Here is a 26,946-nt window from a genome sequence, read left to right on the forward strand (position 1 = left end):
ATGCAAGGTGCAGGCCTAAGGAACCAGAAGAGCTGCATTTTCTCCACCAGCTGTCTTGGTTCCAAGGCTCTGAGATAAAGATCATCTCGGTAACACCCCACCTTTGGTTAATCAACTTTCACATTCAAGGCCGAATTATCCATATTCTTCTGCCAACCCCACCTACCTTCAGCTCTGCCAAGGAGAAGAATCTAAAAAGGAATACAGACGCACATTTTCTTAATTGCTAATAGTGCTAACAAAAGATTAGGTTTAGGGTGTTAACGTAACAGCTAAGATTTTATTTAATGGTCCAGCTGGTTTTAGTCCCTGCCAGCCCTGCTTACCATTTGTAAAGAGAAACCTACAGCTGATTGCATTTTTTCAAGATTATATCTAATTTAACAGCAATAATGATAACAATAATAATAATAGCAGCAATCACATATACAGCCATTACTTTGTGCCAGGCATTGTCCCAAGTGCTTTCCACATACTCGGACATTAGCATGCTTGAGCCTCACAAACAACTCCATGAGGTAGGAGGCAGCACAAAAGCATGGAGAGGTGAGAGAACGCACCTCAGCTCATGCGGGTGGAGCTGGCTGCAAACCAGGCAGCCTGGCTCCAAGTCCACACCTGAGCCACTGTGCTACCTGCAAATGGTAACAGAAAAGAACCAAAAGACTTAGAGTAAGCTGTTCCGCCCCCCGAGCTCCCTCTCCACGCCCCTCTCCAGAGGCAGCCATTGTCAGCCATGTCCAGTTTGTCCTCGCAGAGACATTCTGTGCATACACCAGTATCCGGCGAGGAGCGTGTGCTATTACACTGGGCAATCTCTCTCACGTACAAACAGGAGATGTTTTCACCTTTTCTAATAACCGTTATCAACTTTACTTTCCAAGGCCCCATGTGGGTGCCTACGCTGGTGAGCCAGAGACAAGGAGAGACAAGAGAACTTAAAAGTCTCAGCTGAGGCTCCTGAGGGCTCTGCAAAATATTCCACCCACGCCAGTGGTTTTACTGTCTGCTCTGCATGGGACCCTCAGCCATGGCCTAGGTCTTTATCCTGAGGATTCCTTGTCCTTCCCCAGGGTCTTTTCCCCTCTCCCCCTTACCTTGCTCTTCTGCACAGCCTTAGAGAGGGGTACAGAGTCTGTGGAGCTGAAAGACTGGGCTCAAGTGGGAACAGACAGTTGTCCAGCCTGGGAGTGGTCACCTGTCTCCTGGGGTCTGGCTGGCCTGGCCCTGCAGCTGGCAAGACTCCACAGCCACAGCCAGGAGCCGTTGGAGAAGAAGGATGACCATTCTCCAGCTGGGTCAGCTCAAAGTTGGTGGAATCTGAGGTAGGGGTCCCAAGGCGGGAGGCAGCTGTGGTGTTCTCAGACTGCGTTTGGTTTCCCCGGGCCCCCAGCACAAGCCCCCCGCCCTGCCCAGGCAGCCATATATCTCTGTAGTTCCTGCCAGTAATAACTGCCTCAGCAACTCATGGGGAATTTTCAACCCATGTTGCAAAATCACACTCATAGTGGCTTAAACAATAAAATTGACTTATTCTTGTAACTCAAAAGTCTAGAAACAGGGCAGGCTTCAGATGAGTCATGAAGCGGCAGATTGGTCATATCCCCAAGGACCTGGCTTCTTTCCCTGCCTCATCTCCGCCTTCCACTAAGTGGACTCATCCTGAGGCCCAGCTTCCTGAGGCAGGCAACATGGCACCCGCAGCTGCTGGGGCACAGGCTCTTCTCACAAGGACAGCAAAAGAGGGGAGAGCCCACGCTCTCAGAAGAGCAAGAAAACTTCTCGCCTCATCAACCACTCCTCATGTCCTACTTGCCCACACAGGGTCCTGAGCCGATCCCTGAACCCACCACAATGGCCCAGGACAGTGGGGTGAGGGGTGGGGTGACAGCCCAGTTGGCCCCCTGGACCCAGGTGTGCTCAGCAGTGTTGGAGAGGGGTGGGCAAAGTGCAAATCAGAGAAGCATCACGAGGAGGAAGAATGGACAGCTGCTAGGAGGCCCCAAACAACGTCTCTGTCCACACGACCTCACTTGTTCTCCGCGTATTGTCAGGGCCTGGCTAAGGGAATGTGGGGCCTGAGACCATGGGAGCCAGCTCCAAGGACCTCTTACACTCTCCACAAGCCAGGATGGCAGTGTCACCACACCCTTCTTTTTCTGCATGCCACCACCAGGTCTCCTCATGCCCAGTCCTCTCATCTTCAGGGAAGACACAGCCCAGCCCTTCTGGGAGGGGTTTGCTGTGGACCGAATTGTGTCCCTCTACCCAAATTCATGCGTTGAAACCCTAACCCACAATGTGCTGGCATTTGGACATGGGGGCCTTTGGGAGGTAATTAGGGTTAGATGAGGTCGTGGGGATGGGCCTTCATGATGGGGTTCACGTCCTTCTGGGAAGAGACAGCAGAGGCTTGCTTCCTCTCTCTCTGCTATGTGAGCACATAGCTCCAAGGCAAGCCAAGAAGAGGGGCCTCACCAGGAACCAAATCAGTCAGCACCTTGATCTTGGACTTCCCAGCCTCCAATCTGAAGAAAATATATTCCTGTTGTTTAAGCCACCAGCCTGTGGTATTCTGTTATGGCAGCTCACGCTGATTAAGACAAGGGAAATAAACAGCTAATGCCTCTCAAAGCCCACCCTGTCTGCTCTCTGGCCTCTTTGTGTACTCAAGGGGGCAAGAAGGAGCAGATACAGATGTGCAGAGGCTGCTGGATGCCTCCACCTAGCACGCTGCACAGGTGCCTATGCCTGTCATCTGTTCAGCCAGAACTCAGGTCTCTCAAGAGCTTGTCCCTATTTAAAAGACAATGCTTCTGGGAGGAGCAATGCAGTGAGCCCTGGCAGTCATTTACACCACAGTATGAATTAGCTCATCAACTCCTTTCCTAGAAGTGTTAATGTGGGCAAACCCAAGTAGGCCTGAAGCAAAAGAAGAGTGTAGAAAGGCAAGGTTTAGAGGGAGGAAGACTAGACTGAACTGTAAGACAAATAAACTAAGGCAGGCTTGCTTTGGCTATGCCGAACGGTAAAATTGTAAAGCCCTTGTGGTGGTCCTTCCTACTACAGGAGAAACTGATCGAAACACACTCAGAACAGCATTTCATTTATTTACTTATTTAGAATAGGTAACACACATTACAAAAATAAAAATCAACCACCACAAAAGGCTGTATGGTGAAAAACTTCTCTCCCATCCTATAGTTGCCAATTTCTTGTGAACTTTTTCAGAGTCAGTCTTTGCATATTTCCACATGTATGTATGTATGCATATAAGTATGTTATTTGTTTCTTTTAAAAAAAACAGTGGCACACTACTCACCCTATTCTACACTTTGCTTTCTGTTAACATTATACCTTAGAGATGGTTCAGTACCAACATGCCTAGATCTACCTCCTTCTTAATGACTGCACAATATCTCATTATATGGAGGTACTGTAATTATTCAACCATGGAACTTAGATTTTTATAGCCCTATACTCTTCATTCTTTCAAAAAATCTGTAAGGTGACTATTGTGTGCCAGGCACTGTTCTAGGAAATGAAGAGCAAAGAATGAGACATTTGGCGTCTCTGCCCTCAAAAGGAGTTTATAAGCCACGTGCAGAGATAAACATCCTGTACATACTTCTTTGTGTACATGTGTGACTCTATTGTTACTACAAACTCTAAGGTGGGATTGCTGGTCAAAGGGTATGGGCATGTCTAATTTTGATAGATATTGCAAATAGCCCACCAAACAGTTCGTATCAATTTACTCCTCACCCTCTATACTATCTCTTCATATGATTAATAGTCATTCTAGCTTTATACACCATTATGTTTCTTAAACACAAACCAAGTCCTCTAGATAAAAATCCTCATGATAACCCCAGCAACGACTGAGGAACTAGGAACTATGACCTATTAGGGCACCTTTGTGGGGAATACAACTGCTTCTGCACAGACGCTGGGGCCAGAGCCAGCTGGCTGAGAGTTTCCACCTCTTCTGTGTGGCGCAGGCTTCCAACAACCCCACGGAGCAGTGACCTCGGCGGGAGGTGATGCCTGTGACCCAAGATGATAGGCCCTTTGGAGAACGTGGTATCGTCCCCACACACAGTGTTTGGCAAGGAAGAACAATCTATGTACATGCAAAAGATGTATATGAACAGAGAAAAAATACTAGTGATATACCTGGAAGGTCAAGGCCTGACTTCTCTAGCATGGAAAGAGCTTCTACAAATCAACCAGAAATCCAACAACCCCACAGATAAATGGACGAAGAACATGGACAGTTCTCAGTGCAGGAAATATTCTATGTTTCAGAACATCTGTGTTTATAAAATAAATGCTGTGTGTTCCTGATCAGCATCCATTTGCTCTGATTGTAATTATCGCTATTAAAAATAACTACCTTTGGAAAAGTTCCCTGAGCATTTTTCTGCGTGTCTATCATCCCTCTTGTGTGTCATTTTTCATGGTCTCACCATCTCATAAGCAGTAACTGAACACAGACCGCTTCTTGGCCACCATGAGCCCTTCCCACCCGCCTCTGCCTTGCCTCAGTGACAGAGATTGCTGCTGGCTTCCCACTCTCCATTATCCCTGCAGGGACCTCACTGGGCTCTGCTGAGATCCCCGGGTCCCTTTGCTCAAGTCTGCCCCTGCCCACATGGCATGCTTTTGCTTCCACCCTGAGGTTCCTGGAGCTGTTCTTGGGGAGGGAGGGAGGGGTTCTCATGTTAATGCCTCTTTGTATCTGCCTGTAGAAAGCCTGAGGTACCTGGGTTATAACATCCAGGGTGGCCCTTAGCCAATAACTGACACACATAGAGGTGTGGAAGCCCAGACCCCTTCAGGACATCTCTGAGGCATAATTTACAGTCCAGAGTTCCCCTGTGGATCAGAATGAACCACCCACCACATAACTCTGTCCGAGATCCTCGCATAGCTACTCTCCTTCTGAGTCCTTACTGGTTCTCCTGGGAGCAATTCCGATATAAATCACTTGCACACAATCCTTGTCGAATGGGCTTCTTCTACGATACCCCACAGTAAGACAAAATCTTCTTCCTTAGTAACAAAATCCTGATTTTTATTCTGGCATATGGCCACCCTGAAAAAAGACTCCATTTCCCAGCCTCCTTTGCTAAGAATAACACTAAGTTCTTACCAATAAGGTATAAGCAAAAGTGCCCTGTGGGACTTCTAGGAAGTTTACAAAAAGGAGGACCTGCTGATGGCTAGTGCTCATCTTGGACTCTGAGGGCAAGGAGTGTAACCTCTGATGTGGGAGCTGAGGTCTGGAAATGGCCTGGAACCCTAACAAATTCATGGACCTGCCAATACCACCACAGATGGCCTACCAGCCTATCCCAAGCCCCCAGTTTCTTTTATGTGAGAATTAAGGTTCTCTCCTGTTTAAGCCAATGTCATTTGGGTTTTTGTTCCACATAGTTAAACTTAATCCTGATTTATAGACCAGACCACCACAATAGAGGCTGAAAAATGACAGATACTTTTCCAGCCTCCCTTGCAGCTAGGGTTTGCCATTGTGACCCAGTTCTGGCCCATGAGATGTAAAGGAAGGTCTGGTGGGGAGAGAGGTATGGGCAGGAGCTTCTAGAAAAGCTACTTCTGATGAAAAACAAGAACAAACAAAAAATAAGTTCATGATGTAGAGCTCTTTTGCAACCCTGACAACCTACTTCCTGCTACTTGCCTTTGGCTATAGCATGTGAAGATGTGATATTTGGAGTTATTCCACAGCCATGAAGCTACAAGTCCATGGACAAAAAGCCAACCAGCAGAAGGTATCTGGGTAGAAGGACGGAGAGAGCCTGAATCTTTCAAAAAAATCAATGAGTCACCAAATTATCCCTGAGATCTGCCACTCCAGACCACTGAATAGTCCATGTTCAGTTAATGAGGTTTTCTGTTACTTTCAGCTGAAACCAATCTAATTACACCCACAGAGGACAAAACACTGAAGTAAAACAAGGAAACTTTAATCTTTATAAAACCTGAAGGTCATAAATTCTCAAGAAGCCTACTACTATAACACTTGGAGGTGCTGTGGCTTGAATGTTTTTGTTCCCTCCAAAACGCATGTTGAAACTTAATCCCCAATGCAATAGTTGGGACACGAGGCCTAACGGAGGTGTTCGGGTCATGAAAGCTCTGCCCTCATGAATGGATTAATGCTGCTACAAAGAGGACTTTCGGGGGTGGGCTCACTCTCTTCCACTCTTCCAGCACATGAGGACACAGCGCTCCTCCTCTCCAGAGCATGCACCATTCAAGGCGCCATCCTGGGAGTAGAGACTGAGCCCTTGACACACACCAAACCTGCTGGTGCCTTGACCTTGGACTTCCAACGTCCAGAACTGCGAGAAATAAATATCTGTTCTTTATATATTACCCACTCTCAGGTATTCTGATATAGCAGCACAAAACAGACTAAGGCGAGGGAGAGACGACTGGGTTCTGGAAGACGATTATGTGTGTCGGGCTGCCTCTGAGAGCAAGAAACAGAAACTCCAGCTTCAGTGAAGTTAAACAATAAGAAGTAAGCTTAAGGATCAGTTGATCCAGGTGGTCAACAATGCCATCAGGAACCCAGGGTCCTACCTTCTCTCTGCTCCACCATTCTTGAAATGGGCTGCATCTCAGGCTGCCAGAAAACAGAGGCACTTACAGGTGGCACATCCAGACATGGCCACAGCCTATCAAGGGACTCCACTCTAGCCCTTGTCTTCTCCCTCCAGCTGGACTTTTTGCTCTTCTTCAAACATGCCAGGTGGACTCCTGCTCCGGCCTCTGCACTTGCTGTTCCCTCTGCCTACAGTGCTCTTCCGTACATGTCCACCTGGCTCCCTCACCTCCTTCAGGTCCTTACTCACATGTCACCTTCCCAGTGACGCCTGCCCTGAATGCACCACTTAAGATTACCACCACCTCCCACTCTCCATGTCCTTTCTGGCTTAATTTTTCTCCACAGCATGTAACTGCATCCACACAGGGCACATTCCCTTGGCCTCACTGATTGTCTAGGCCCCATCTCCTAGAAGGTGCGCTGCAGCAGGGCACAGATGTTTATCTCATTGTTCTCCCACATTCCCCAGGGCCTGGCAGAGTAGGTGTTCCATGAGTATCTGCAGAAGACAAGAGAGACAAAACAAGGGACGGAAAACATCCAGAAGTGGTGTGGGGAGGGAGGATGTTTCCAGAGAGGGTACCCCATCCACCATCCCCTGGGCTCTGCTCATACCTCATCCACAATCAGTTAATGACTGGCCCCAACCAGCCACCCACAAGAAGAGAGGATTTCCTGTAGCCCCACTTGGGGCTGGGGTCCATGGGTGCTGGGCAAGGGTGGACCCCTGGACAAAGCCAAGGTGGAGAAATGGGTACTGGGAGAGCTTAGCAGTTCTCCTCTCTGACCCCTGGTTCTCCTGGGCTTTCTCTCCTGTCTGTGGCTTAAAAACAATGGCTATCTCCACCCTTCCCTGAGGCCCATCCACACTTCCCCCTGCTGGAATCCGGCTTCCATCCTCCTACCCCGGCCCTTAACTCTGCCTCGCACCAGGGCTATCAGTGCCTGCTTGGTCTAAGTCCAGTGGGCCTCTTGGGCCTTATCTCGCCCTGCCCTACTGGCCACTCGTCCTCTTGACGTCCCAGCCGCGCCGGCGGGTGGGTGCTCTCGCCCGCCTCAGCCCCGCGCTCCGCATCCCCGGCTCCTTGCCGGCGGCCACCTTCAGAGGGCGATCTCTCCCACTTCCACGGGCTTTGTGCCACAGTGACCGCCATCAACGCCCCCTGCGGCTCGCCCCTTTCTCCACCTGTTCCCTCTTTCAACTGCTGGGAAATCACAGCCCTAATTCTTGGAGAATCCAAGTGTTTTTTCCCTAAAACCCCAGGGTTGCGAAATCGTAGCAATCGCAGGGGAGAAGCCAAGTCCCGAAGCAGGGCTGGGGGTGCTGCGCGGCTGTCACCCGTCGGGCCGCGCTCCCTGGGGGGGACGTCCCCACTGTCCTCCCCCGCTCCCCACACGCGTCCCTCACCCCCGCCCCGGGCCAGACAGCCCCGGCCCCGCGCCACGGAGGCGCCGCCGCGTCCCCGCACCTAGCCGCGGCAGCGGGGAGGTGGGGAGGGGGCCTGAGGGCTGCGGGGAGCGCGGAGAGGGCGCGGTCGAGCTGGGACACGGGCTCCCTCCAGCCGGCCATCCCGGGGGCGGAGGGGAGGGGCCCACCACGGCCTTATTTCCCCGGGCGCGGGTGCCGCCCACTCTGAGCCCGGGTCCGTCGAGCGCCGCGCCAGCCCGCCCGCGTCCATGCAGCCCCGCCGGCAACCGCCGCCCGCGCCCCTGCCGGCGGGCCAGCGCCCCGGCGCCCGGCTGCTCGCGCTGCTGCTGTTGCTCGCCCTCCAGGGGGCGGCGGCGGCGGCGCCCGCCGGGTCCTGGAGGCCCGAGGACCCCGGGCGGCCGCAGGACGCGGGGCTCTCACGCGGGCTCCTGCAGCAGGCGGCGCGCGCCGCGCTGCACTTCCTCAACTTCCGCGCCGGCTCGCCCAGCGCGCTGCGAGTGCTGGCCGCCGTGCAGGAGGGCCGCGCGTGGGTGAGTGCGGGAGCCACGCGCCGGGGCACGCGCCGGGGCGGCCGCGCCTTCGCTGGGCCGTGACTGCTGGGCCCGCCCAGTGGCGGATCCGCCGGGGACACTGAAGCGCACGAGTCCGGGAAGATCCCGGCTGGTGCCTCAGCGCCCCCGAGGTGTCCAGGGCGTGGGAGGGACGCATCGGTGCGCAGAATCTGTGGAAAGCTGGCTCGTTCCTTCCGGCAGTTACGAAGCTGTAGATTTTTCACAGGGGAGCGCTCTTGACAGCTCCCAACCCTGGGAGAGAAATACATGGGGAAGTTGAGGAAAGGGCAACACTTAATCCTGTGTGAGAGTACCCAGAGTTTGCTGCTACAGGGTTGCTTACTGTGGGCGCGACCCACCAGTGGCTCCAGCCGAAGTCTTGGGCAGGATTTCCAAAATCTAAACAAGTTCCCACACGGTACCGCAGACGAGTGTCTCTTGTTAATCGCTGGCCGCGTGCAGGGGCTTCAGGATAAGATGGTTGGAATTTACACGTAGGCCCGGGTAGGAACCTTCCAATGCTGGCGTCTGCTTTCATCCAGTGGGAGTGAGTGAACCCGGGGCTCAGTTTTTTTTGTGAGCTGAGTGGATGAGAAGTTTACAATCCGTTATTTGGTCCCTGATTTCAAGGCAGGTATCCTCTTGTGTGTGTGAAATTACATTTCTTTCATCAAATAGATTACAGACATTGCAGAACTACATTGTCTGTCCCCAAGTTGCTCCTTCTGGCAACCCCAAAATACTCCACAAAGCCTGCAGACACATAGCCTCAAAGAATCCAGAATTGACTGTAGCGTGTAAATAAGTGGAGTTTTAAAGTGTGGCAGTAGGATTTTCATTTGAGTGTCCTAGGCCTGGTGTCAGACACGGCAGGAAAGGCCTTTTGGAAGCTCAGCCTTGGTTCTTGAAAGATTTATTCTTGCACCCAGCATGGCTAAATTTATTTAATGATTGAATCAGATTGTTCCCAGAGAAAATCGACCTATTCTTGTCACTTTTTTAACAATGCTTGCCGTCTTCGGGGACAAAAAGGTTCAGTTTTACTAGTCCAACAGAGAAGTGAGGTAATAGAGCTTGAGAACTTTCTATCAAGGTCAGAGAGTAGCCACCTCCCAGTGTCCAAAGAGGGCGTCCCTGGAGATCTGCTCCCCATTATCATGGAGAGGAATCCCTGCAGAAAACCAAGCTCAGATTTCCAAAGTACACCAGTTTTCAATTCCAGGGATTTTTTTTCCTTCCTTCCAAGACCGTAAAAATAAAAATAAAAATAATCAAATGCTTTGCACTTTCATGCATTTAGTCACCTGCTTGGAAAAAAAATAAAATACTTGGCATCTTTTCACAAAATGATCAAACTAGCTCTCAAAACCAAGTAAGTAAAAATTCTCCTACTCTTCCATTACTGTTTTATTTGCAATAGTATGTTCCTGAATTTCAAAGAGATCCTTCCTTACCATTATAACATCTGAGGGCCAGTCTTGAGTACTTACCATATGCCAGGCACTGGGCTAGATTTTGTGGCCTTAATTCAGATTTGGGGTAGAGTCATTAGGGAAGGCCTCCTTGACATTCATTCAGTTTTAAAGCACTCAGCTACCTGAATGAGGAGCACAGACACAGCCTGCATGGAGCTTTCAGTGTGGTGACAAGAAATTTCTGCTTCGATCACGAGAGCGGTCATAGCATTGGCAAGAAGTAAAAAATGGTAGATCCCCAAAACTCAAGTTTGCACTGTTTGTCCACTCCGTTCATTGTCAGGCTGAGTGCTCACTTGCTGCACAGCGTCTGCCATTCATCTGGGTAAGAGAAGTACAGCTCGTGGGGATCCCTCCCCATGCTAGGGGTCAGGGTGCACGCCTTTGTAAAGTGAGAGGCTGGGGCTAATCAGGGTTTTTCAAACTAAGGGCCCACTAGTGGTTATGAAATCAATTTAGTAGGGTCCAATTGTTTAATTTTTTTATGTGAAGTAGTTTAGAATATAAACTATTAGAGTTCCTTGCAAAAGCAAGGGTAAGTGGTGTCTAAAAATGTTTCAGATATATACGCATGAACTAAGTCATAATGAGGAAAGCAATTCTTACTTTGATTTTCAAGTTAAAAAGTTTTGAAAGCCAGTGGATATTTAAAACCTCATCCCACTCTGACGTTCCTTGGTTTCCTTGATTCTGTGATTTCTTGCCTCTGCAGTAACTCCTCATTTTAGAAACACTATTGCCCTCTAATGGTAGAAGGCAGCAATAGCTGTGGTGGTAAATGCAGCAAAGAATTAAGAAAATGAAGTGGAGTGGAGGCAGTGTTTTGTTTTGTTCCTAATTGTAGGGAGAGATCACAGACCATAGCTTGTGTTCCCTCGCTGCCCCCGCCTGATGCCATCTCTTTCCTGGCCTTACACTACCCTTCCACGACCAATGAGGCTTTTATTTTTCAGCTATCACAGGGCACAGTTGCAGTGATGGGAGATTCTGGATGGCGTTGAGGGTTCTTATGCTACCCGGGGTATCCTGAATCAGTCCTGCAATGTTTCCCTAGTCTCGACTATTCGAGGTTGTCCCTTACTCTGAGAAAAGTGTCCTTTTGCCACTCAGCAAGTTCTGGGGACCACTGGCCCCTACCTGGTGATGCCAGTGAGAGGCCAGCCCTTTACCAGCATTTAGAGAGACTGGCTGAAGTCTTCACATGCACTTACTTCATGGGAAAGTCAGCTTATTTGAGAATCGGCTTTTGTTTGAGGATTGGTCACTTAAGGTGAATGCCCTCTGACCAGGCCAGCACCAGCGGTTAGAAACATACTTGAAACAGTTGACCGAAGTGCAGGGGGCACGGTGGAGTTATGCCCATACCTTAATTACTTCAACTTAAATTAAAATGCATAAGTGTAAACTTATCACCTATATTTTGATATAGGGCCAAGGCTGTTTAATTGGAGCTTCTTACAGTCTTTCTAGCAAAAAAACAACACGCCCATAGGGGATCATTTGTGATTTCCATTTTGGTTTCCTTACAGTGGAGTGAACGCTTGCAAAGAATACAGCGCATAATCCTCCGCTTTTATTTTTATTTTTTTTTTCTTTATTTTGCCCAATCTTAACTCATCCACACCCAATTCAGCAGCAAAAGTTTTGGAGACTTGACTTCATCAATTCTTATAATGCTTTATAAATGCTTTATAAAGCATTTAACTTGGATTTTGTGGACATGACGTCTTCATTTGTACCCACTCTTCTCTGGTTTACATAACATTTATTTATGTAATTAGTACTAAGTACACCCATCGTAAGAAAGTCTGGAAGCAAATCAGCTGACTTTGGGTAAATACCAGGCCAGCCCCAGTGCAGGCCACCAGGCAGGAGCCTGTGCACTTCCGGGGTCAGGCTACCGCGAGGCTGACAGCACAAACAGAGCCTGTCCGCTGGGCCACAGAGCAGTTAGGAGAGCACTTACTCTACTGAGAAAAGCTTTCTTCCTTTATCACTCTTCAATCGATAAAGCACTTCAATACAATATAATCCCTCTAATTACTGCTCTTCTTGAAGTCTTCTCTCCATTAATATCAATAATTCAGAGGTGATCGTTCAGGAGAATAGGAAAGCAAAACATTAAATAGGTCATAGAAACAAAAACTGGAGAATTAAAAAGGCCACAATGAGTATGGAGGGAGAAGATAAGGAATACAATACTAAAGTGAAATAATCTTAATTTTCATGTAAGGAAAGCTCGTAAGTGCTTTTATAGCCATCATGAAAGAACAGCAGGGAAGGGGATATTTGCAAGAACTAGGCCTTCTTTGGCACCCTCACACTACCCTGAGGATGAAACATAACACTCCTGAAAGCACAGAACAAAAAGGCACAAACCCTGCTTCCCAGGCACTGCTCACGCTCAAAGAGCACAGTGTACCACGGTCTCTGCCCTGCCGCCCACCACAGCACCCCTTGGTCTGCAGGCTCTGATTGCATAGTCTGGGTCTAGCATGGGGCAGGAAAGGTCACCAGGCCTTGGGGTTAAAACTTTGACTTTGGCCTCCTTGGAACTTTGTCCTAATCGCCCAAGCTTACTGCACCCAGAAGAGCTGGCAAGTTGGAATGTTTTTTACCATCTTGTAATAAATCATTTTTAAACCACAAACTTTTTTTTTTCACCATCCCACAACATTTTCCACTTGGTTTTCTACATGTGGAGTCATAGGCAATGATGCATGTAATCACAGAGCATTAGTAATGCCCCAAATCAAGACCATCAGTGCTGTGTCGTGATTGTTACCCATGAGGAGTCTGGCTTCTGCAAACTCTTCCTTTAAGAACCTGGGTTGTTCTGCTGGAGATTGAATATAATAATCAGCCCTAAAATGAATGTATTATGAGGCATGGAATGTTAAATGCTCTCTCTCTCTCCCCCGATATCCAACCTGACCCTTGATCTCACTTTCTGTTAAGCAATGAATCACCAATCAGCAATGTATCAATACTTTACAGCCTTGGCATTTATTTGCCTTTGTGATGGTGCCTCCATTGAAGAGTATGTTACAGAGACAGTCCCACCATGGCTAGGGGATAGCAGCCATAACAAGTCTCTGGGCCACTTGTTAGGGTTGTTCAGCATGTCTCTAGCCAGCAAAGTCGAATTCTGGAAAGGAGTCTTGTACCATAGCTGTGTACAAGAGGTATGTGAATCGTGGTCATCCCCAGGGCACATGTCTACACAGAACATGACATTAAGGATCACAAATAAGTCTGTATCTGCACTGCATCCTAGCACTGCTGTAACAAATCACCACAAACTTAGTGGGTTAAAATAACACACATTTATTCACTGCCAGTTCTGGAGGTCAGAAGCCCAAAATGGGTTTCACTGGGCTAAAATCGAGGTGTCAGCAGGCAGGGCTTTGTTCCTTCCAGAGGCTCCAGGGGTGAATTCTTTGCCTTGTCTTTTCCAGCTTCTAGAAGCTGCCTGTGCTCCTAGCTCATGGCTCCATCCTCCATCTCCAAAGGCAGCAGTGCAGACCTTCTGGTTGTGACACTACTGCTCCTTCTTATAAGGACCCTGTGATGACATTGGGCTCACCAGGATAACACGGGATAATCTCCCCATCTCAGGACCGTTAACTTAATCACATTGGCATGATCCCTTTTGCCATGTAAAATAACATTCATGGGTCCAGGGGGATTAAGAAGTGGATGTCTTTGGGGGTGGGGGAGTCTTACTCAGCCCACCACCCCCCACTCCCAGGGCAACTGTGAGCTCCCGCAGGTACCTAACGCACTGCCCAACACGTGCCAGCACCAGGAAACGTCAGCTCCTGCTCCCACCTCTTGTCTCGCTGATGTCCGCAGCCTTGGTGGTCTCACATGTAAACCCGCCCGCCCTCCATGCCCCATCTTGACTGTACGCTGCTTTGTCCTGGCTCTTGAACAACCAACTTTGTTTCCACTCCGCATGTGTGTCTGCTTCTCCCAAGTTAGATGGTAAGCTTCTGCGGGGTGCCAGGTGTCACTTCTCTGTCTCCTCCATTGCACTAGCATAAGGCCTGCTAGAGACAAATATTAAATATTTGTTAAATGAAATGAAGGTAGCTGGAGGGTGCTGGTACCACTGGGGCATCTGGAACAGGAGACCAGGCCAGACCCCACCCATTCCCGTGTCTTTCTCACAATCGGCTTTTTCTAGTGACCCCACCTGAGCCCAGAGGGGAACCTGAGAGGGCACCTGCCTCTGGCCATTTCTACTCTGACTGCCTACTCCAGGTCAGGAACTCGGTACGATCGGTACGCAGAGTCGGCTGAGCGGGGATCACGCACGGTATCCATCTCTTTGTCTCCACTGCTCCTTAGCCTGATGAAGCAAGGAGCTTCATCAGCTGGGGCCTGGGCCTGCTCCGAAGGTGCCTGACTGTCATTCCACAGACTGTATTCACTCTGTCGGGCCTTGCCTGGGAGAAGGAAAATGCAATAAGATGATTCCAGGGTGTAATGTAATATACCGATGCTATCTCTGTCTAGAACATGAGAACAGCGCAGCAATTTTTATTCACAAATGAGTTGTTTATTTGTCTCCCACTAAGCCTGACTCATAAAAGTAACCTTATAAAATGAAGTTTACTTTTACTGGAATAGCATGACATTTATGCTTTCTTACCAAATTTGAAGGCTGGAGGGGACATTTAGAAGCCGAGTCTGTAAGACCAGAGAGTTGCAGGGTGCGTGGGAGGGAAGATTAGAATCACCTGTGAACTCTGGACGAAGTAGACTCGTCCTCGCCCACCCCCCCGCCAGCCTGAAACATGACGTTTCAAGCTGTCACAACTGATCTAAGGCAATAGGAAGGGACCAGCACTTAGCCACCAGCAACAGAGGCAGAGAAGGGGAACACCGGGAGGGAGTCCTCCCCAAAGTACGGGGCCCCTTTTCTGTAGCTTAGCTCCCACCAGAATCATGTCTTTGGAGACTCGTCCTTGTGACAGCCACGGCAAGGCTTCTCAAGGACACCCGCCGGCTCTTTTATTTGCTCCGTTTTTGCTGTGTTTTGAGGCAGTTTAAAGGGGGTGTTATGTTTTTAAAATGTGCTCTGAGAATAAATAAATACCTATTGTCTATCCCTCATCAAGTTCCTCAGGTTTATTTCTAGTGCACTCAATATTTCAATGACTTTACTCCATCTTTCAGATAGTGGAAAATATTCAAATATTTCAATATTTCAAATTGACTTCACGCAATATTTAAAAAAATAAAAATTGTATAATGTCTAATACAAAGATAGTACAGACACATAGTAGAGGAAACATCTTTGATCCATTAATATGAAAACAAAGCTTTGTGTTTCACGGCAAACTGCTTTTACTGACTTTGTAGAGTTGCTATTAGAATGTGCAGATTTAACTTCTTTTTTTATTTTTATTTTTTGATCAGAGAGGCCACACTGGGAACAGTTTTACCTTCTTGATGCATATATAAACATTATAAAGCAAAGTAGCTATCTATGTAAAAGGAAGCAAGGAGTGAATTTTCTTTAAAAATTATTTTAGTCCAGACTGCCTTCTCCAAATGTTCCTTCTTGGAAAATGGCACATACTGTGTGGCCATAGAGTGTGTCAGTTGCACCCACTGAAGTGGAGGGCAGACCTCCCACCTTGACTTTCTAAGGCATCATAACCTGGTTCGCCGAAGACTCCAGGTCCCTGAGTCGGCCACACTTTGGGATAACACCCCTCTATTTCATTTGGTCCTGATGACACCCTCAAGGCTTTGGAGAGGTCCAGGCCCTGTGGCTCACACCTGTAATCCTAAGCAATTTGGGAGGTGGAGGCGGGAGCATCACTTGAGGTCAGGAGTTCAAGACCACCCTGAGCAAGAGTGAGAACACAGTCTCTACCAATAGAAAAAAAAAATATTAGTCAGGCATGGTGGTGTATGCCTGTAGTCCCAGCTCCTCGGGAGGCTGAGGCAGGAGGATCACTTGAGCCCAGGAGTTTGAGGTTGCTGTGAGCTATGATGATGCCCCTGCACTCTAGCCCTGGTAACAGAGGGAGACTGTGTCCCAAAAAAAAAAAAAAATACTTTGGAGGAATTGTGGTCTTGTCATCAATGTCCTATTTAGTAGTTCTGCTGTATTCTAGTGACTGTTACCTGAGCCTTTTGTCACCTTCTGCCCCTCTCTCAGAACATCACTGGTTCCACTCAGCAACTAGAGAGACGTTCTCAAAGGATGGCCCCTGGCCCAGCAGGATCAGTGTCACCTGGAACTTGTTAAAATGCAAGTTCTCAAGCCCCACCCCAGATCCCCTGAATAAAAACTCCTGTGTGGCCCAGCACACTGTGTGTCAGCAAGCCCTCTAGGAGATTCTGCGGGACATTCAAGTATGAGACCCACTGCTCTAGAATAAAGTCCACATAAGAGACCGTCTCTAATCTGGCCCCCGTCCACCACTGTAACCTCAACCCCAGTGTACCCCAGCATTAATTTGCTAATCTCCCTAAGCTGGGATGCTCACATCCATGCCCTGGCCCACAACCCGCCTTTTCCAGGGCACCCTCTCCCTTTTTCTCGGGGTATCTCAATCCTAGCCCTCCCTGAAGAGTTCCTGCACTGGGTTATGCTTCCATTGAAGCCTCCCCTGAAAGGGTCGGCATCCGGGCCTCCTTCTAAAGACTCAGATACCTTTACTTCCATGCTGTTATGGATGGCGTTGTGTTCTCCACAGACATGGTGAAGTCCTAACCCTCCGTGCCTGTGAATGTGACCTTATTTGAGTGTTTGCAGATGTAATCAAGTCAAGATGAGGTCAGGCTGGATAAGCATGGGCCCAAAATCTGATGACTGGTGTGCTTATAAGAAGGCTGTGGGAAGATACAGACAGACATGGAGGGAAGAACACCATTTAAATGGAGGGAAGAACACCATTTAAAGACAGAGGCAGAGATGGAAGCGGGGCAGTTGCAAGCAAGGGAAAGCCAAGGATTGACAGCTGCCACCCAAAACTAGGAAGGGGCAAGGAAGGACTCCACCCAGAGTCTCAGAGGAAGCAGGGCCCTGCTGACACCTTGATATCAGACTTCTAGGCTCCAGGACTGTGAAAGAATAAATATCTGTTGTTTTAAACCACAGACATTTTAGCACAGTCTGTGGTGCTTTGTTTAGCAGCCTTAGCAAACTAATACACATGCTCTTCCTGGCGCCTGGCAGTTTCCCTTCCAAAAGAAGCTTTGGGGTGGTTCTTTTCTGTGGGGACCTTGGTTACAAGCACAGTGCAAGAGCATCCAGGCTAACAATTCTCTCTCTCTCTCTCTCTCTCTCTCTCTCTCTCTCTCTCTCTCTCTCACACACACACACACACACACACACACACCAGTAGCCAACTTTCTTTTTGCCTTTGCTTAGAGACGTTGCTGGGCTCTGTTTCTGCAACTTCTGTGCAGTGTTAGGGAAGAGCAGTGGCTCTAGAGGCCAGCTTCACTACTTACTAGCTCTGTGACTCTAGCCAATTCCTTAACTTGGGCAAGTGCCTCGGTTTCTTCATTATTAAAATGGGGATAAGTAATACCTTACCTCAAAGGGCTTTTATGATATAATAAGTTAACACATGGGCACTGTGTCAAGTGAGGCACATAATAAGAGTACAGTGTGTGTGTGTGTGTGTGTGTGTGTGTGTGTGCTCACGAGAGATAGCTTTTATCATGATTCCCTCCCACTGGTAGCAGGATGCTTTATATGTAAGCACTGAATAAATGCTTGATGTTGACTTTATAAGGATTTGGTAAGAGCATTTCTCTTACCAAAAAAAAAAAAAAAAATCCAGTGTGATAAGTTCTGGGCACTCATTTTTCCATTAGGCACTTTCTCAAACAGGACTTTGAAAATGGCCTGCTGGTTGCGTCAAGCCAAAAGTCAAAGTGCTGATCAGCCCCCTAAAGACCTCGTGATGGGACGGGGTAAGAGGTGGGGATGTGGAAGGAACACAGGGGACAGGGACAGGGCTCCCTCTTCTCATTAACCAGGGGGGCCCCCAATCAAAAAACTTATCAAATAAAACACACAAAAAAACAAGATCACAACATAAATCATGTCATTAGTGGTGTATAATTATAAAGCATTTAGTTCTAGGCTGTAGTCCATAAAATGCTCTTTTATACATCATTAGAAAGGAATCTGCAGCAAAGAGCTACTCATTCCTTCCTTCAGGTTGTATAGTCACACGGTCATTTGCTTTGTTTGCTGACTTTTTCATTGCAGGCTTTTTCTGAGCAATATTAGAACAATGTGGTTTGCCTCTGGCTGTGTGTTAAGTTCTCTGATCTGTCTGGAAGATGGACAATTTTGGCAGTGTGAGGTTGAAAGGAATTAAAACACTGAGATCTACCTTACAGGGATAGTCCCTAGCTCAGGAGAGCAAGAACCTTGGTCACCCTTGCCTAGTGTCAGATTTGGCTCTTTCAAAAATGCCTAGTTAGGCACACCTGTGATCCCAGTACTTTGAGAGGCCAAGGGGGAGGACTGCTTGAGGCCAGGAGTTCAAGACCAGCCTGGGCAACATAGTGAGGTCTCATCTCTACCAAAAAAAATAAATAAATAAGAAAAATTAGTCAGCTGTGGTGGCACAACCCCAAAGTCCTGGCTACGCAGGAGGCTGAGGCAAGAGGATCACTTGAGCCCAGGAGTTAGAGGTTACAATGAGCTATGATTGTGCCACTGCATGCCAGTCAGGGTGACAGAGTGAGACCCTAGATCTAAAAAAAATATATAAAAAAAACCTCCTTGAGTTTTTCTTAATGGCTTTGAATTTAATGGATCATCTTTGCACCACCCAGCTGTAACAGCCTATTGTGCAAGTCACAGAGGGAGGACCAGTTGACCTTGAGAGGTTGGCTCTGGGGTCTGCGGACGAGCAGACAAGCATCTTTTAAATGATACTTGATGTTTAAAGTGTTGTCTTAACATAAAATGTATATTCCTATGATGATTTCTGATCCTGATTTGTTAATACATAACTGTTCATTTTCTACTTTGTAGGAGGACTTACTCTGTCCACCATTCACTTTTCTGCATTTCCACTGTGCCTAGCCGGCTCAGGCCCTGCTCCCTCAACCAGACTCCTACCCTCTCTGTGTTCCCTCCTGACACCCCCTCATTCCAGCGTTGGTTCTCCACACTCCAGCTGGAAGGATCGGTTCACAGTTCCTCTCAGGATCAAACCCTCAGGAGAGCCTGCAGGGGCGGCCCTTCCACTGGGTCGGCCTCTTGCTGCATCCGGGCTCCAGTCTTTCTGCCCTGCGCCCCACTGGCTGCTTCTCAGAGCCTCAGGCCTGTTGCTCTATGTGGGGTGATTTGCCAGCTCCCTTCCCCAGCCCAAAGTAAATTCCTTCTTCAATCTTCAGAGTTCAGCTCAAATGTCACTTCCCTGATCCCTAGACTAGATCAGTTCTTCAGTTATCCTTTCATTGCTCTTAAGTCAGCCATAGTCAAGTAATCAGCTCTACAATGCTCAACTGAAAGTCTTCTCCCTCCCTAGACCGCCCTGAGGCAGACGCTACTGTTGTTTTGCTCATATTTCCTGCACCTAGCACAGTGCTTGGAGTATGGTAAATGCTCCACAAATCCTGGAGTGTATGTTGCTGACAACAAAGACCTCTTTAGCACAGAATATTTTAGATCAAGGACAGCCAAAGTTCAACAGCATCCTAAAACCTCAGAGCGCAAGACACTGCGTCCAGAGGAAAGTGGCACTTCTCCACCTCGTGCTCACTCACCCGCAGGCCCCGTGGCTGGCGGCTGGCGGCTGGCGGCTGGCGGCTGGCGGCTGGCGGCGCTTATCTCGCCAGAACCAGCAAAGCAGCACTGGAGGAACTTGTGACTCACAGGAAGGGTGAAGGGAGAGGCCTTTACGGGAGATAAAAGGACTGTGTCCCGATGCGTGATAAAGTACAACCAAAAATATAAAAATCTTATTTTGGATGCAATGTAGACACTTTAAAAAGTGCCTAGTTGAAACAAAATAAGGAAATCAAACTAGCAAAGAAAATAACTCTTCAAAAGGCTGGACTCCATACTGACTCAGTTCATAGTCTTTGTTAATACAGTTCTGTTTCTCTTCCTGCAAAGAGCAGTTCCTGGGGCCTTACTTTGTCTCCATGTGTTTCCAAAAAACTATGGAGTCAAATAATATCTTAAGTCCTCTATTTATACCAAGACTAAGGAAGACTTTCATGAATCCATTTGCGTAGCATATAAGCATGCCCCAATTTAATACCGATGTGAACATTGATGTTCCTCAGGATTTTTCTCATTCTACGCGTCTTCCCTGGGGGCTCGCATCAAATCCCATGGCCTCAACCATTACCTCTGCTGAACCTAGTTATTTAGCACTCAGCTTCCCCAGCACATCTCCAGTGTCCCCGGTCTAACTCGGCTTCCGAGGGCGACACTGACTCAGGAGGCCCTAAGGAACGTGCAGGGCAGCCTCCCCAGTCCTACCGTGCACATGCAGGTGGGCGAGGGCCCCAGGGCGGCTGCAGCAAGCCCTTCAAGGCTTAGAACCTGCTGGCAAGCAGAAGTGTTGCCTTCTGCGAGCATTAGCTGTTGGTGGGTGTGGCTAGGGTGGCAAAGGCAGCAAGCTGCAGTTCTGCGTTCCTCCAACATGGGCAGGTGGTGGAGACACTGAACCCCAGGAGTCTTTGAGACAGCAGCCGTGGGAGCCTAGTCCAGCCACTGTCGAGCAGGTCTCATTTGTAGCCTTTCATTGATTATTCGGTGTTTCAGGAGCAACCTTGATGGGCGTTCATGTCATCTTCTTCCCTGTCCTTGAACTTGAGCCAGACTCTGGTTTCTAACATAGTTCTTCCTAGCCCTTCTATGTATAGATTTTAATAATAATAAAAATAGTGAACATTTTACTTTTACGCTGACCCAGGCACTGTGCTAAGCCCTTTTTATGCCTTTTCCTATTCTTTCTCTCACAATACCCTATGTTCTGTGGTGTTTAATGTGGCTCCCACAGGCTGTGGGATCAAGTTCCAAGTCCTCTTCACAGAAAAATGAAGCTTTCCGTGCTTTCTCACCAGCCTCCCCACCCCACCTTTGTTCCAGCCTCACTGTCCCCCTGGAAGCCAGCCCTATGCCCCATCCCCACACTTTGCCTGGCTGGCTCCGCTCGTCACAGCATGAGTTCATGCCTCCCCTCTCTGGAGAGCCTCCCTAAACTCAGCACCCTGCAAGCGGCAGCGCTCGGCCATGCTGACCAGCTGCATGACAAGCCTCTTCCCACACTAGAGCAGGTTTCTGGAAAGGCTGGACCAGGTGTTACATTTCTTGGTATCTCCCCATGCCTGGCATAGTAGCCGTTGAACAGTGAACGAGTGAATAGACAGCGTTTTGTGAAGTGGAGTCGGAACTTGACTGAGGGTTGAAGATGAGCCCCAAGCAAACTGCTCTGCACACAGCGCTCCTGGGTGCCCCCCTGCCCTCCCCAGCAACATCTGCACGTTTACATGTTAAACACCTCTGCACAAATAACTGCAAGGAATCCTATCCCTCTTCCTTCTCCAATTTCCCAGCAATTCTGAAGAATCTGTAATAGGAATAGATGATGTCTGGTCTATTTAAAATAAAATAACCCTGTTATTTTAACCAAGTTATTATGTTCCTGAACTAAGATTCAAAGGAAATTGATGTTTTCAGAGTCTAATTTAATTGAGACTATATGAAATAACTTCAACTCCATACAACAGAAAGTTTCTTTTATTCTCTAGAAAATATTTCTTTTACTGAATAATCTTTTTGCTGTCTTAAAAAAAATGATGGCAAATAATATGAAGTTCTTCTAAACAGTCTAACTTACTTCAGTGATGTGGATATGTATACTCTAAAAACATGCATTGAACCAATTCAACAGTTTAAAAAGGCTAAACATGCATTTCAAAAGTTCAGAAGTATGCCTGCCTGTGAAAACTGCAAAGGAAGAAAACACCATGCCATCTGAGGACTTCTTCAGTGCTGATTATTCATCCTGTCACAGACCGAAGTTCCCTTCATGCCTGAACTTGTGGGTCCCCTCTGCCTGTAGGGTATGTCCCTGGTCAGGTCTGGGCCTGGCTGCTTCCTCCCCGTCCTTTAAATCTCAGCTTGGAGAGCACCTTGTCCCAGGTGCTTCCCTTGGCTACTGCTCTACCTCTTTACTCATCACCCCTCCGCGCCCCCTACCCCGCCCCAGAAAGCACGGTACTTATTACTTGTTAGGCATTTGCTGCCTGCATCCCCCTTTCGGCCATGGGTTGGCACGATGGTGAGCCCGCACCTGTCTTGCTCGCTGATGTAGCCCAGCACCCGGGACAGGGTGTGGGGAAGGCGCTGAAGAGCTGGAGATGAAGGAATTCACACCAGTGCCCTACATATGCCTGTCCGTTTCTCCTTCAGGGCTCTTACAAAGTGGCTTCCAGCTGGAATGCAACGAGGTCCCTTTCTCAACCTCCCTCTGTGTGAGTAGGTGTCAAACTAGCAAGCAGAATGGCATGATCAGACCAAAATTTGTGATCTCTTTTCCTTATAAAAAAAATCACCAGTTTTATTCAGGAATAAATGCAAAAGCTACCATTTGCATGCCATGTTATCCCAAAAGGGAAATTCTTGGATTTGAAGATGTTAATGGAGTGTCCACTATGCTAAGATTCAGTTTCTATATTTCAGATTAATCCAAAAGGGGGATGCAAAGTTGACCTGGTGTTTAGCACAGAGCGCTACAACTCAGAGGTAAGCAGCCACAATTAGTGAAGTATCCTATTAGCAATTCCTATGAATATGTTTTTAAAAACAAAGGGAGAATCTTAATATATAGTGACCTGGAGGTTTTGTTTTGTTTTTTTTCTTGCTTCATTTTCTATTTGTTCTCAAGAATTGAAGATCAGAACTAGGCAGGAGCTCAAGATTTAACTACTTCAACTTCCTGGTCTTTTGCAGGTTTGCATTCGAAACAATCCACGTAGCCATCATCTGATCCTTCCACAGGCCCCTGAGAGAGAATTTCACAACTCTCTCTAGTATCACCGCTAGCACCTCAGAGTCCTGAGGATGACTCATTTTCAAATGCCGACCTATCCCTTTTCCTGTCAGCTGGTGACATTTCTGGTTGGCAGGCCAGCACAGCATGAGACCAGCTCCGTGAGTTTACGTACATAAAGGCATTCTGTAAAACACAGAGCACTACCAATATGTGCCACGGGCATTATTAGTCCCTCATCACAGTCCTGACCAAGCAGACCATGTCTTGCCAACCTTCCTTTTCCCTGTTTTCAAGAAGAGAGTGAAAAGAAAACTTACATAGAAATTAGAGCCAGATGAACTTCCATGTGCTGGGCCAGCAACCAGAGCATGGGCAGAGAGGAGACCAATCCAAATTCCCTTTGTGTTGTGCTGAGAAGCAGCCTGAGATGGGCAGACAGCGTCCAGGATTAAAGTGTTTCAGGGTGGCAGAGCTTCGGAGGCGAAGACATGACTCCCCTAATCCCAGGCTTCCAGAAGAATGCTTGCCGGTATTCAGAAACAAGTTCTAATGTGACAACAATATACTCTTTGTTTATTAAGCTAAGAATTAAATTTTTCTTAAAGCATAAGGAAGATGCCTTTGATTTCTAGTGTTGCAAAGTGTTAGATTAGAGCTAAAGAGAAAACAATTACTAGATTATTTTGACCAACAATATGCTTCTCTGGATTTGATCTGTAGATACATTAAGAGCACAGCTAGCTAATTGAAATGTTCCATTTCAGAGGGTGAAGGAGAGTTCTTTTATTACATCTTCAGGAAATTGCTTTGATTCCGTGGAGCTGTTTTGGAGGAAAAAAAGAAAGGAAAACAAATGAGGGAAATACCTGGTTCTTTTTCTCTTCCCTGGAAATGGCTTCAACATCAAAGGAGACTGTACAAGTTAACTTCTGCCTTTTGATATGCCTTTTCCTGGGTGCTCCCTTCACCTGTTTTCATTCATTCATTCATTCATTTTTTGAGACAGGGTCTTGCTCTGTCTCCTGGGCTGGAGTACAGTGGCATCGTCATAGCTCACTGCAGCTTCAAACTCTTGGGCTCAAGTGATCCTCACACCTCAGCCTCCCAAGTAGCTGGGACTACAGGAACACGCCATCAACCTGGCTAATTTTTTTTTTGTAGAGATGAGGACTCACTTCGTTGCCCAGGCTGGTCTCAAACCCCTGGCCTGAAGTGATCTTCCTGCCTCAGCCTCCCAAAGTGCTGGGATTACAGGTGTGAGCCACCACCCCCAACCCCTTTACCTTTTTTCTATATTGCATCAAAAATTAGCAAATAATTAAATTTGCCACTGAAATTACCTCTCACTCAAAGCTAGTACTTACAGATGGAAAAGTTGCCAACTGGAAATCACTTTTCAGTTTTTTTTAGTTCTAGAAATAGGCTTATTAAACAGATCCAATTTTGATTACAACTTGTTTCCCTGTGGGCTTTTTCTAAGTTTATTTTTTGTGATTGTTTTAACTGGGACTCCATCCAGTTTAAACAACTGCAGAAGTGGAAAGGTTATTGCCTCAACTGCTCAACTGACCACAGTGCAACAGGAGTTCTCGACTCAGGCCCATGGATGGGTTTGCGTGGCGCCATGACTCACTAGTCATGGGCCCAGAATGGCCCATGAACTTCCTCAAATTCTAGGCCCAGAGTTGAAGGTATGAGTGTATGTGCATTTTTCTGGGCGTAGGTTCCCTGGCTTTTATTGTCAGGTTAAGGAATCTGTGACACAAAAGGTCACGGGCATAGGAATGAGCCATACAGCTAATGTCTATTTGAAGCTCCAAATGTCTCTGGATTGTAAAGTAAGCGAGGGTGAACCCACAACACCCAGTATATCTACATTTAAATATGAATGCAAATAAACATAACTCAGATAGTTGAGTTAGTCCCATTAGGCGTGCCTTCCACTTCTGGACCAGATCTCGGAGTACAGAGGTGGAGTTAGTACAGAGAGGCTGGGCTTTGTTGTCAGACAGACGTGAGCTCAAGTCCTGGCTTACCACTAACTACCTGCGAGATATGAGTAGGTTCCTCTTTAAATTTTAGTATCTTAATATTTAAAATTGAAATAACATCTAATTCACAAGGCAGCATGAAGACACTGTTATTTTTATTAATAGGAGCTAGCTTCATCTTTTGGTTCAAGTTAGTAACCTGGAGGTCCAACTAAGCATTATGTTAGTCCACATTAGAGAGTAAAGTTTCCACTGTCCTAGAGGTTTGAGCCAAGAAGTGCTCAAAGGACATCAATGATATGTCTTTGGAATAGGCCCAGCCTCATTTTATTATATAAGGGTATGGTCAGAAGGCAGGAGTTTAAAATGACAGCAAAAAGTGAAGGATTGTTGTATTCAGCTGTGAGCACAAAAATCACTTTCTATAAAGCAAAAACCACTACCTCTGTTGATAGCAGAGAACATGAACAAAGAACGCTTCTCAACCTTGTGATTGTGTACATTGGGGTGGGTAAGGGGTGATAAGAAACCATCCAGTTTAATCCTGTTTAATTCCAAAATCTTTACTTTAGGAAGGTGAGGAACATTTGGGGAAATGTTCTGCTCGAGTGTTTTTCAAGAATCAGAAACCCAGACCAGCCATTAATGTAACTTGTACGCGGTTCCTTGAGAAACAGAAACGACAACAAGAGGATTACCTGCTTTACAAGCAAATGAAGCAACTTAAACTCCCCTTGGATGTAGTCAGCATACCTGGTATGAATCAGTATCTAGAATTTCTATCTTCAGGAATGTATGTAATTACTAAATCTGAAAAAGAACGATCATTTATCCCTAAAGTGGCACTTTAATTCAACTATAGATTGTGGTATGCAAACAAAACTAAGAGGGATCATTTTCTTGTTCTTCATTTCTAGTACAATATAGTAATGCCACCAAAAGCTATCTGTGTCCCTTCAATCTCCCGGTTTCCCACCCCAGAATGAGGAGCACAGGAGCTGAACCTCCAAGTAAGAAGTAAAAAGGTCTTCACGATGGGACATGCACATTTTTCAGTGTTGAGTCCAGAGCTTGAGATCACATTTCTATTTTTGGTGGTGGCTTTGGAAACTTTAGACAACGAGACACCCTCCACTCTGCCCATCACAGCCTATACACCAGGGCTGGGGGAGCCAACCGCCTTGGGCCCTTCTGGGTTACAGTGGAGCCATGTCGATCTCATCTCAGGTCAACGGCTAATGGGCAGTGGTGGCGTCTCTAAGAAATGGGCCCTGCCGGACTTGGGGGGTATGGGGGGCAAGGGCAACATACGTAACCTAAACATTTGTACCCCCATAATATGCTGAAATAATAAAAAAAAAAAGATACAAAAAAAAAAAAGAAATGGGCCCTGCCCTCTGAAGTGACTCAGCTGAAGTGAGCTCATTTTTTCTGGCACTGATCAGAGTGTGTGGGCAGCAGTTGAGACTCAGCACATTTACTGGAAAATCCAATTTTCAAAACCACAAAAGTCATCTCTGGACTTGCACTTGGATATTAAGCTTGACATCTGACCACCACGGCACTGCTCACCGCACACTCTCTCACAGCTCACTCATTCGCCCAGGTACATGGCAATGCCATGTCAACACCAGAGGACCTGTGCTCTCCAATCTTGAGTGTTTCTGTCCTCCGTCAATTTGAGACCAAGTGCTCTTAAAAACCTGGAGCTCCTTGCCTTTCTAAAATTCCAAGCCTTGGATGATTCTCATGTAATAGTTCTCTGACAACTGGAATCAAATCCTGTGCCAAAGAATTATGAAGAACAATTTGAAATCTCATGTTGTAGAAGAATTTGTTTATACTTAGTACTGCTT

At 47.3% G+C, this 26,946-nt stretch overlaps 1 protein-coding gene and 1 pseudogene across 2 annotated transcripts in view; one reads left to right on the forward strand and one right to left on the reverse strand.

Moving 5' to 3' along the window:
• Positions 1 to 7,791, reverse strand: part of LOC105809094 — a 29,201-nt pseudogene extending 21,410 nt beyond the window's left edge.
• Positions 7,792 to 8,314: 523 nt separating this feature from the next.
• Positions 8,315 to 26,946, forward strand: part of RARRES1 (retinoic acid receptor responder (tazarotene induced) 1) — a 30,908-nt gene continuing 12,276 nt past the window's right edge. The window contains exons 1-4 of one of the 2 annotated variants that reach the window (XM_012642914.1): positions 8,315 to 8,596; positions 22,787 to 22,849; positions 23,329 to 23,340; positions 25,663 to 25,846. In XM_012642914.1, coding sequence (XP_012498368.1) covers positions 8,315 to 8,596; positions 22,787 to 22,849; positions 23,329 to 23,340; positions 25,663 to 25,846 — 541 coding nt within the window. The remainder of the gene's footprint in view (positions 8,597 to 22,786; positions 22,850 to 23,328; positions 23,341 to 25,662; positions 25,847 to 26,946) is intronic. The other variant, XM_012642913.1, reaches the window with a different exon arrangement.

This window comes from Propithecus coquereli, unplaced genomic scaffold, assembly GCF_000956105.1.
Source record: "Propithecus coquereli isolate 6110/MARCELLA unplaced genomic scaffold, Pcoq_1.0 Scaffold19, whole genome shotgun sequence".
Taxonomy (NCBI): Eukaryota; Metazoa; Chordata; class Mammalia; order Primates; family Indriidae; genus Propithecus; species Propithecus coquereli.